This window comes from Manacus candei, unplaced genomic scaffold (assembly GCF_025592945.1).
Source record: "Manacus candei isolate 608988 ecotype Guabito, Panama unplaced genomic scaffold, ASM2559294v1 h1tg000060l, whole genome shotgun sequence".
NCBI classification, from domain to species: domain Eukaryota; kingdom Metazoa; phylum Chordata; class Aves; order Passeriformes; family Pipridae; genus Manacus; species Manacus candei.
Window position 1 is genome coordinate 5337900 of NW_026138108.1, and position 12279 is coordinate 5350178.

General features: G+C 37.5%; 1 protein-coding gene across 4 annotated transcripts in view; it reads left to right on the forward strand.

The window, feature by feature from the left end:
* The window catches only part of KCNQ1 (potassium voltage-gated channel subfamily Q member 1), a 340982-nt gene that overhangs the window by 223672 nt on the left and 105031 nt on the right, over positions 1 to 12279 (forward strand). For all 4 annotated transcript variants that reach the window (XM_051804015.1, XM_051804014.1, XM_051804013.1 and 1 more), the window contains 4 exons: positions 3949 to 4024; positions 10690 to 10784; positions 11467 to 11513; positions 12161 to 12222. In XM_051804015.1, the coding sequence (XP_051659975.1) occupies positions 3949 to 4024; positions 10690 to 10784; positions 11467 to 11513; positions 12161 to 12222 (280 nt within the window). The remainder of the gene's footprint in view (positions 1 to 3948; positions 4025 to 10689; positions 10785 to 11466; positions 11514 to 12160; positions 12223 to 12279) is intronic.

Below are 12279 nucleotides of genomic sequence, written 5' to 3' on the forward strand. Positions count from 1 at the left end.
TGTGTAACAACTTTCCAACTAAATGAGAATGTCTGTTAAATTGCATAAAGTTCTTCATCATGCTTGTTTTCCAAATTAAGTGAAATTCCAGTCCAGATTTCTGATGGACTAATGAAGAGATCAGGTTTCCTCTCAATGACTGATTGTAGGTTAAGTATCTTAACAACAAAAGGAGGCAGGAAAAACTAAGGATCTCTAGTAATTTTATTCTGTCAGGCATTCTTTTGAAATGTGTGTGATCAATCCATTTCATTTTGTTGTCAGGTTTTTGTCAGGTTTTTTTTATCTTCATTTCTTATGCTTCGAATAGTGCCGTCATCCACAACAGGTTTTTTCAGTGCACAGATAAAGCAGACCAAGTTTATTACCTGAAAATAATGCAGGTTTGCATGAATCTCTTGGCACTGTTACCACTAGCATAGTTTTCTGTTGTTGGTAATCCTGCTTCATCCTTCTGGAACATTCCTAAGGGTTGTAACAGTGTTACAACTTCCTTGGTGGCTTCTGGATCTAATTCTGTGAGTTTAAGTCCATGAAATATGTCACGTACCGGGTGCTGTTTTCAAGGTGATCTTGATGTCCTATTGAGAGAAAAAATTACTGGTTGCCAGTGAAAGGTATTGGCAATTTTTCTTCGGAAAGGTGCAGGCTGAGATGTTGTCTGGTATTGGAAACAGTAATTTTTAGCTTGATTTTACAGACATACTGTATATTTTATTTTTCAAGGTAATATGCTGCTGATTATTAGAAACACTCAAGTGGTGTTTGGCAAGTCCCTTCAGATGTCAGTTATGAGATTAATGGGTATGGTGACAATGATGCTCAAAGCCTGATGAATGCTCAGGAGAGGAAAACAGCTTTGTTGCCAAAAGAGCAAAAGCCACATCTGCTGACCCTGTTGCTAATGTACTTATCAAACTAGTTTTCTCCCTAAGTTAGGCAAAACTAAACATCTAAAAATGAGGGATTGCAATTGCAAGAGAGCTTAGCTCACACAGCTACACTGAAGCAGGCAGGCTCTCTGAAGTATCCCAGTAATCCCTAAAAACTGCTTCCATGCTACCATGTGCACAGTAGGGCTTCTCCAAAGGGCTTCTCCTCCTGGGGACGGGTGCACCGTGAAGGTGTCCTGCTGCTCTGGCAGCATGCTCAGGGGAGGTCATTTCCTGCCACACTCCTAACAAAAATAAAGCATTCATGGAACTGAGGGTGGTAGTGTATTGAGCATCTAAGCACGCTGGATGTGCCCAGAGGTTGCAGACAGTCCCTCGGTAACCAAAATTCAGAGATGTCACAAGTGGCTGAACAAACAAATATCACCAGTTAATGGTTAAGCTCTCAATTTACTAAAGCATTTGTTACCAGTTTGCCAAAGAGATCAAACAACCGTGAATCATAACCTTGGCTACTAATTAAATCCTTTATTCCCTTCCCTCATTGCAGAAGCATTTAATCTTGGGGAATCGGGACAGCCTGTTGTGCAGAATTAGATTTTACAGCATAAGTAGAAACAAGCTTACTGTAAGGTTTCTTACTGGAACTGGAAATGGGAAGGATTAGAATGAGAATATTAACTTTCCTTTTTGGCTTGGAAGTTCATGTCAGCATGAAAAATGATTGATGTGGAATAGCTACATTGGAAAATCATTTTGGTGGTGTAGTTTTGTTATTTTACTGAATGGCAAATATAATTTTTATTATCCAGCTGCCTTTCCTATAGATGAGACTTGTCCTCTAGATAGAGAATGAGGGATTTGGTGTGCTTTACTAGTGACCAGCTGTCACAAAGAAAAATATTATACTCAGAAATGATGGACTGTGAAGAACACCCCAGAGGAAATGAGGCATAAACCAAGATACTACAAGCAGTTTCATTGCCATTCAAATATATTTCTATTTGTCAAAAGATGTTTTTGTGTGCTTTTATTTGTAGGATGTATAGCTATGTGATATCACACCTTTGATATTTACTAGCAAGTTAAGCAGCATTTACCTTTTTGGCTCCCATCTCCACGAGGCAGAACGTAAAAACCCAAACACTTTATTTCCCTTGGCTTTTGGGGAAGTTCTCCTTGTCCCTAGCAGCAGAATGATGCAGCATGGGGGTACTGTGAACTAGCTTTAGGCTAACTGTCCACTGGGAATTGATCCAAACACTAAGCTATCCCAGTCAGGAATAGCAGATTTCCATTTTTATAACTCGAACCATGATGTTGCAGCCAGATCTGTGGGAGCAGGAGCCTGAAGACAGTGTCTCTAAGACATCTCAGTAAGGTGTTAAGAGAGAAGAGCCTCCCTATGCAGATCCAGCTGCAGATTTGGTGCATAATTATTGAGGTACAGTCAATTTATATGAATACATTTAGAGGTGTAGCGAGCTTTTCACATGTGGTGAAAAGTTGTATGTTATTAGCTTGAAAAGCAATGTATTTTATCCTGTTTCTGGAGAAAGCAATTTTTTCTGCCATTGCTGAATCTGAACAATTTCTATAACAGAAAGAATGTACCGGAGAGACAATAGCTACAAGTAGAAAATGATGGTGTTTTTTAGTTCTGTTTTTGGCTTTGCAGAAAGCTGTTTTCCTAATAAAACGTGTGAGTTTTCAGAAAGGGAACACCCCAGCTACTCCTATCCAGAGGACAGGCATCCACCATTTGCACATACAGAACTTTCGTTTGCGGGGAGAGATTTGTCACAAAGAAACAGCTGAATACTCACTAAAATTCCAGGTTATATTTAGCTGAAGAGGCTTGGGTGATACCATGCCATATCATACCAAAGACCCAAACTTGTATGAACTTGTACAGAACTTAATTATGACTTGTCTATCCCTTAGTGAGTATGAATGCTGTCATGTTCAATACAGACAAAAAGCACTGCAAATTGACATCTCAGTATGCTGGTCTATCAGTATTACTAATAACAATTTTATAAAGATAAAACATCTGGAATATCTAACTCTGCTTTTGATGCTACTCCCTAAAACCATCACTGGAAGTCTGTTTGAGATGAGAGTTAGAAATGCTAGATGTTCATGCACTTAAAAAGGAAATAAGGAGTGTGCTGTAATGTCATTAAAGCATATCTTGATAGGAGTAATAAAATGAGCAAGGTGAATAATGGCCACAGGTTAAATGTTTGATTTGATACTTTAATGTTAAGAAGGAAAATGCACCATTTTTGCAAGCTTTGAAAAATTTGGAATATCCTTTGGTCTTAATGCACTGTTTGAAAAATAATGTCAGATACTATGGAAAGCAGTTATTTCAAAGTACAAAGAGCAAATTATTATTTTTTCATTCTGCTTTCAGTTCATATGCAAATGCATTTGATTTTTTAAAGGTCTTTCAGATTATTTTGTCTTTATATAAACTTACAGTTCAGTTTGGGAATTCATGTGTATGTAGATGTTGCATCCAGCTACCACTAGATCATTTGGATTGCTTAGGGAGTCAACAACTCAAAAATCTTCTAAGTGTTTTTTTTTAAATAATTCTTTGAAAAACAAAGAATTCTTGTAATTGAAGAAACATTGTGTAGGAACTGGGGGAGAATACCACAAAAATAAACAAACCTCAGTACTGAAAGCTGGATTTCTGGAGTGACTGTATAAAAACTGTTCATGGCTGAATATGCAGGAACTCGAGAGTTTGGGCTTTTTTTGTGAAAATGAAACTGGGAGATGTGGGTAGAGGTTATGTGGACATGTCTTTTACCTGTGAAATGTATGCAAACCCAGCATAGGTCAGATAAAATCCTGGATTTTTATAGCCCTCTTGAAAGGTGAGGAAGGTCAATATAATGGTGTGTTGTGCTCCCAGGCTGTAATTGCAACTACTTCCATTACACATTCACGTGTTAGTGAAGCATTTACTGCAGACTGTTATATTTACTGTCTGGATGGAGATGCTCTTTCACCCCACTCACCTGCCTCGTTTTTCCCACAGGCTGCGGGAACATCACCGTGCTGCAATTAAGGTGATTCGTAGGATGCAGTACTTTGTGGCAAAGAAAAAGTTTCAGGTGAGTTGTGAATAAAAAGCTTCTTTTCTAAATAAACCCTTTTATTCTCCTTATTCATTGTTTCTTTTAGAAACTTAAGAGAGACTAACACAATTCATTTCAGTAATGGTGAGCTACACCCACTATTCTCTCCCTCCTTCAATAGGGTGGTTGTTTCGCAGCGGGTTAGTCAACTGTGGATGCACTGGAAATAGGCTAAACTCCTGAAATGCAGTCTGAATTAAAATGTTATTTTCTGCTAATGGACTTGACCCTTAACCCTCTGTTATCGCTGTCTCTTTCTCGCAGTGCAAACATTCTCGTATGTCTCCATTAATTCTGAGCTGTATGCTGCTGTCATGCCGAGTCAGTAGGATTAGAGATTAAAATACTACCTCAGCCTTGTTTCTGTCCCTTACTCAATGATAATGAAGTCCTGATAAGAAACCAGGGTGGAAATTTGTTAGTGTGTTTGAAGGTGTCTTCTTTCTTTTCCCTTCTCCCTCTGCATAGGTAGGAGACCTCCTTCCCAGTTTATGAGATGCTCGTTCTCTTCACTCCTCTGACCCTCACTGACATACCTTTCCTGTGTGCCACTTCACTTGCTGTGGTCTTGTGCTGCCATAAGCATTTAACAGTGGCCAATTAACCTTGTTACCTGGTCTGAATAAAAAATTATGACTGCAAATTTTCTAAAAATCAATTTTGGTTAATCCAGTAAAAACACATGTTAACAGCCTTCAGCTTGATTTAAACCAGGTGAATATATATATATGTGTGTGTGTATATATATATATATGTGTATATATATATCTATATAACTTTGCTTAAAATTAATGAATAATGGATAATCTCTGGAGAGCAGGCTTAACAACTGAAAATGCAAAGGAAGAGTGGGTCTTAATGGCCCACATCCATTTTCATATATGACCTCTCCACTACTGTTTACAATAGACCAAAAAGCTTTCCCACCCTTAATCTAGACCCTCCAAAAAGGGAGGGTGTCCTTTTTCCTTCGAATTTCAAGGGCACAAAATTTAGGATCCAGAAGGTGATGATGATGACTAACAGTCCAATATATCTGTAAGACAGTGTTAGCTGCTATTTCAAACCCATGATTCTGACTTCCTTATTGAAATTTAGAAGCACTGTCTGAATTCCTTAGCAATTTTCTACTTTGAATACTTTCATTTTTACTAAAATTCATGATCTAATTTATGGCTAACCTTGCCTAAACTTTTCAGAAAATTTTTTCTGTTATGTATAATGTGTTCATACAATCACCATTTAGGCTGAAATCACCCATGGCCAGGCTTTTCTTGAAGAGAGTACTTTCAGAAACTTTCAGCTATCACATTTCACCTATTTTTATTATTAGACTAAGGTTAAGTAAGGCACAATGTCCAGACTACTTGAAAATAATATTTATAGTCATTTTGTTTAGAAGTTCTTTCGCACTTGCTGGCCAGCACTTGTAACTTGGCAAGGGACGTAGCCCATTCCAGTGATGTGTCTACTGCTGTTGTGTGAAAAATTGCCTAAATATGGCCAGTTCCATTTAACTTTAATTTATTCACTTAATTTTGATCCTTTGCACTGTGGTAATTACTGGATCAGTGCTCTCATAAATTTAGATCATAAAATATTTGCCATGGTATTAACTGAACTGCTTAGAAACAAGAAATCTACATATTGTATATCTGCCTCCCAAGTGGTATTTGTCAAAAACAGATTTTGAAAATGCCTGAACACTGTGTGCAACATTATCCACCTGGCAAATAAATGAAACTCCCCTGCGGCAGATGATTTGATAGAAGCTGAAAAAGCATTTGACTGAATAGAATGGGACCATTCAGTTCATACTTAAAACTTGTTTGTGCTCAGTATCTCGGTTGCTAATCTGGCTTCTCAGTTGTACTCTCACTTTTGGATCTGCAAAAGACCTGGTCCTGGCCATCTACAAAATCCCTCAACAAGGTTGTCTCTCATCCTCCTTTAGCAGTCTTTCTTCTTCCTGAACGATCAATATTAGCTGTTACTGAAGAACTAAAAATGTCAGTTTGGCTGAAGTAGAATGTATCTCAAATCACTCCTGTGTGCAAGTGATACGCTGCTGTTTCTGTCAGAAACAGAATCTCCCCATAGGAATGTGAGGGGGTATCTGATACTTCTCCATAATTTCTGAATACAAGGTTATGACCGAGTTTAAAAATTTGGAGAGCACCAAAGGTATAGTTTTCCAAAGCACCTAAGTAACGTAATGCACAAAGTCACCTTGAAATTCAAACCACAAGGTGCTTTTGAAAATCTCTCCAGTAGTTAAAGAGATAACCACTGCCATTATTCTTTCGTCAAAAGTACGTTGTAAATCTGCTTTGTTCTGTTGTATGCACATAAAATAATCATAAGAAATTAAAATGTTTAAACATGTGCCAAGTAATGACTGTACTGTTTCTAATAATCAGACCAATGTAGTATCTGAAATTAAGGTAAAGCAGAAGATGCATTTTAAAAATGTATCTTTCAGGATGTAAGGGGTCTGTGTAGCTGTTTTCTGGTAGATATTTGTTTTCTAAGATTTGTGTTTATGTGAAATATATGTTAAAAAAAATCGGATATTTTCTTCCTATAACTATTGGAAAAAAAAACAACAAACCCACAACTGAATTTCATCTGAAGTCTATTGGATTATTCATGCTTAAAATTAGCTGGAACATTAAGCAAGGCCAGCACTTTAAAGGAGTACTTTTTAGAGATGCCTGTGAAGCTTTTGAGAAGGGCAGCATAGGAAGAAGGAGAGGAAGAGGAAAATTTTGCAAAACAGGTCCCAGCATGAACCCAGCATGGTTCTTAAACTATACCAGCTGTTTGCAGGACACACCTGTATGCCTAAATTTGACTAGATACATTTTTTTAAGAGATCAGTTAATAACAGGGGGTGATGGTACCACCAGGACAAAAGCCAGCTAAAAAGCAAAGCCTTCCTGTTTTTTAAAAAAATTAAATAAAATAAATAAAGAAAAGCTAAACAGGGAAACAAAGAATTTCAAAGGACATGAAAAGCAAGTCTTTGTGAAGCAAATGGGTTTCATTTCCTCTTAAAAAAGCAAGAGAGAAATTTAGACTGTATTTCAAAGTTGTGTTTAAATATAGTCCTTATGATGATACCCGTGTAAGAACCCAGCATACTATTATAAAGAATTAATACCTTTTTTATAGATGTGTTTATGTTCTCATAAAGTCTGTAGACTGTTTCAAATTCAGTACAAAAGATCACATTCTACTAGAAGTCAACACAAGTCCTGTGCATCAGTTAAGGTGAATGGCTTATGGTTAAGGAAGGATTCTACAGATTACAGGGAAAGTAGACTTAGAAATTAATTGTTTTCTAGGATTTGTTCACCCCACCTACCAAAAATAAATTTTCTGTATTTTTTATAACTCAGATGTCTTTGACACAGCCTAACCTTATAATTTAATTTCAGAAAGAAAATCACCATACTCAGTTATTCCATTAGCTTGATTCATGAATGAATAGCCTTTGTTTTCCAATTAGGAAAGTTTCTAAAAGTCTTAAAACTTATGAACATGGATACAACTGTGGTACCCATCACAGATCCAGAGACCAAAAATTTGTTCTGATTTCCCATTGTCATTTTTAAATCTTCTTTTTTTTTTTACTTTCTTTACATGTAAATTCTTCCTGTTGAGTAAATTAATTTCCTTCTAAAATACAATTTTAACTTGTGGTATGTCTTTCACCATGGCAAATGTTCTATACATAGCATAAATTAAAAATACAGGTTGCAACTCTACTGATGACATAACTGTTGCCTGACCTGTTACAATTTCCCTGGAAAATCTTACATTTATAGTCTTGTAGTTCATCATCTTACGTAATTCATTTGTCGTGGTATGAATCATGAATTGTGTGTGCAATCTTTTCTAATCTCCATACTGGGCTGTACCAAACAATATACTTCAGTGTCCTGTGCTTCACAGGATGTTCTACCCATTTTTTTTTTACTGTTATTTGGTTACATTTCCCAGAAATTCCCCTTGCCCAGGTTCCCCTCTCCTTTTCCCATGTTATGCCTCCCTGCCCATCCAGTTACTAGGGAACAGCAACAGCCAGTAGTGCACATTTAATATTTGACATTGGCTTTTGTGCCTTTTGCAAACTTTCATATATGATGGGGGAAATTTTAACTCATTTAAGAAGAGTTTTGCCATGAGTGTTGGTTAATTAGCAGAGGAACAAAAGTAAAGAAGAGTTAAAGAAAAGCTGTGGGGCTGGCTTCTACTTTTGTTTCTTCAATACTCATTCATTGCCTGCTGCAGGTTTTTTTCCTTTTAAAAAATTAACATCAGGACTATTTTCTCATGAAAGATCAGCTTTCAATATGAAGTAATTACAGAAAAATCAGTACTGACTATTAAATACCCTATCTTACTCAGAAATTAAGCTTTATTCATAAATTCTATTTACTCCAGGTTTTCAATTCATGTTTAAAAGAGAAAGAAACAGCCCTGTAAAGGATGAACAGGCAGAGACATACCTACTCTGTCTACTGTCAGGCTCCTGTGTGAGAGTATGAGGATGGCAAGAGAAAGCTCTTCATCTTTGTTATTACTGAATTAACAGCTTTTCTTAACCTGGAGTTTTCAAGCTCATCTTTCAGATTTCTCTCTTGCTTATTTACAGTACAAAAATAATCTAGAACACTTCTTTTTTTTTCTTTTTTTTTTTTTTTTTTAATATCATCATGTTCACAGTACTAGTCCAGGGAAAGATGGCTTATGCCATCATTGAACCATATTTCTTTTTTTGTGGATGTTAGTTATGATTTATATGTGTGTAAGCAGTGGGGATTCTTGGGAATTCTTCTGTGCTCCTTGGTTAGATTGAAGCAATTCCCATTCTTGTTTACCCTTCCACTAGTGAGTATATCATGTTCATGCAAGGTTTGCAGGAATCTGGCTGACTGAAATATGATTTTTCTGATGAAGTGATGTTATTAAAGTAACGATTCCTGAAATGTGGGAGCTACCTCTCAGGCAGGTGCAGGGAGCTGCACAGGGGACTGCCACAGCCTGTTTTTTATATTGTATCCTACTTTCCTTTGGCTTAGAAAAGAAGGTATTTGTGGCATGGAATGGAGGAAAACCTGCAGTGTGTGACGTAAGATAAAGCAGTGCAGAGACATCTGCTTTTGAAGTACAGGTGACAGAACAGTTCTGAGACCTCAAATGGGATACAGATTCTGGTATCTTAGAAGCTACCACTGTAAACTCTTTTTCTTGTTCTAAAAACAGCAAGAAAGGAGAAGTTGTAACAGTGTTACCAAAGTTTTCACTAAACTTTGAAATTAGCTACAGGGTATCTGTAGACAGCATAATGAATGGGTCAGAAATCATAGAATCATAGAATAGTTTGAGTTGGGAGGGATGTTTAAAGGTCACATAATGCAAACCTGGCTTGAACAAGGACATCTTCAACCAATCAGGTTACTCAGGGCCCCTTCCAACCTGACCTTGATTGTTTCCAGGGATAGGGCAGCCACAGTTTCTCTGGGCAGCCTGTTTCAGTGTCTCACCACCCTCAAAGTAAAGAATTGCGTCCTAATATCTAATCTAGACCTGCCCTCTTTCACCTTGAAGCCATTCCCCCTTATCTATTACTACAGGCCCTTGTAAAAACTCTGTCCCCATCTTTCTTAAAAGCCCCCTTCAAGTACTGAAAGGCCACAATGAGGTCTCCCTGGAGCCCTCTCTTCTCCAAGTTGAACAACACAACTCTCTCAGCTCGTCTTTATAGGAGTGGTTCTCCAGCCCTCTGGTCATCTTTGTGGCCTCCTCTGGACTCGTTCTGACAGGTCCATGACTTTCCTGTGCTGGGAACTAAACAATTCTGGCACTGATTGCACTGTAGTTTCTAGATGTAGGATCAAGATATTTTTAATTTGTTCCTGCACTTTGAAATGTTTGTTCACTTGCTTTCCAGTTAGTCTTGGTGTTTATAGGTTAATAGTATTGCCCTTATCTTTAATTCTAAAAGAAAGTTGTTTTACTGCTAAGGTCAGATTAAGTTTTTCCCATGTATGCCATTCAAATTACAGACAGAGGGCTTTCTCCCTCGTCATTCCTTGCACCAGTATTTCCCAGTAGCCTTGAAAGCTCAGCCACTCTTTCTGGAAGAGGAAATCAGTCATGCACCTTCATCAAGGATTGTGCTTCAACCTTCCTGTGGTAAGACCTGAACTGAGAACCCCAGCTGCTGACTGAGAACAGGGGCTTGTGCAAGTGAAAGACCTCTTTATTGTTCAGTGGCCAAGGAGTACGAACCTTGATTTCCGAAGCAACTAGAGTGAGCACAGACTTCTGATCAAAGTGCCAGATAAACTTTTTTTGTCTCCAAGTTCTTTTGGGCTCCAGTTTGGTGGATAATCTCTTGAAAGGTGTATAGGTCTGCAGTTAGAAAAAGGTGGATGAAATGAGAATTGTGAAAATCACCAAATATGTGTGATCATGGCAACAATCAAAGTAACTCATACAGTTATAATAACAACTGTGTTAAAAGGAGTTAAAAGAGCTTACTGTTTACTCCTCAAAAACATCTACATTGTCACACACCATTCCTACATCCTTGTGTCTTAAAGGCATGTTTTTTGTCTCTTATTTTACAGCAAGCTAGAAAGCCCTATGATGTCCGAGATGTTATTGAGCAGTATTCTCAGGGTCACCTCAACCTGATGGTGCGAATCAAGGAGTTACAGAGGAGGTACGTCCATGAATTCACTGTTGGTATCCGTAAACAGCAGCAGAAGGATGTTTGTAAATTAGGCAGTGATTGGGGCTCGCGGACAAAAAGCTGATGGTGTTAAAAGTGCCATATTGGTAGGACTGTGCAAAGTTAGTGAATATAAAGTGACATTTGAGTAAAAATTTTCTTTTCCTACCAGGAGGAGAAGACAAAAGGCTTAAAAATCTGGTGATTAGGACGTACATGTATTACCTCAGTTCCTGCTAGCTTTGACTATATGTCAAATCCTTGTATGTTAGGGGCTGTATTATACCTAGAGAGTGCAATACTCTCACCAGCTCTGGTAGAATTGCACTTAAGAGCAAACTAAGAGATGACAGATAGATGCAGCAAGAAAGCTGCAGAGGAACAAGGAAAAGAGGAAACAATGCTGATCACATGGAAAAGTGATGGGCATGGTGAAACTTTACAGTTGTTAAAGAAGCTGTAGACCAATCTAAGTCTAATCCCATTTTGTTATTTTTTTTTTAGTTTTAAACTATTCTTAGCACAAAGCAATGGCTTCACTTACAGGACAAACCCAGAATTATTTGAACTTCACTTTGCTTGTTTGTGAAGAGGCCTCCCTCCTCCAGCTAGAGAAAGTGAAGATGCTGGTTCAGCTAATAAAAAAATAAGATTTATTCTTTTTGATTTATAGGTTGGACCAGTCCATAGGGAAGCCATCTCTTTTTATCTCTGTCTCAGGTAAGTTAATACAAAGGACATGTCTAAAATTAATCTGATAAAGTTATAGTTAATGGAAAATACTTGTTAAAATACTTTTCATTTTATTTTCAAATTTTTAAACAGTGTCAACTGGTTGTGCTCTGAGGATTAGGCATTGGCAATAATATTTAGTCATCAACACCTTTAAATTAGGGTTGTTCTTATTTAGCACAAAGGACTAAATTTGTTTGTGACAAGTCTAGCTAATGAAAACTCTTTATGTCATTTGAAAACTCATTTTCTATATACTTTGTGGGGGGAAAAATGGGGGGGGGAAACATGTCAAATGTGTTATTTCGAGTTGACTGTAGAGTCCTTTGTGTAATGGCAGATTGTTTTTAAGTGGCAATTAAAATATTAACTAAATTGGGAACATTTTTGTTCTCCCTGGTTAAAGCATAAAACTAAGGTTGAACATGCCTTATACTTAAGGGCTATTAAATGCTGTGGCGTGGGCCAATGCTATAAAAAGAAATAAAAACTGCTTTTAAGGAATAGATCTATCACCCTGGCAAAGGTATTCAGTTACACAGTGTTGGTGGCCTAGTTAAACACACCCTGTTGTGGCTAGCTGCTGTTTTGTTATACCACCATATATTAAGTTGAAAATGTTTCTTGTTCCACAGAGAAAAGCAAAGATCGAGGAAATAACACGATTGGTGCCAGGCTGAACAGAGTGGAGGACAAGGTAAGCCTCAGTTGAACTGTCAGTGAATGAGGACATGGTTTGTGATCAAACAGTGCT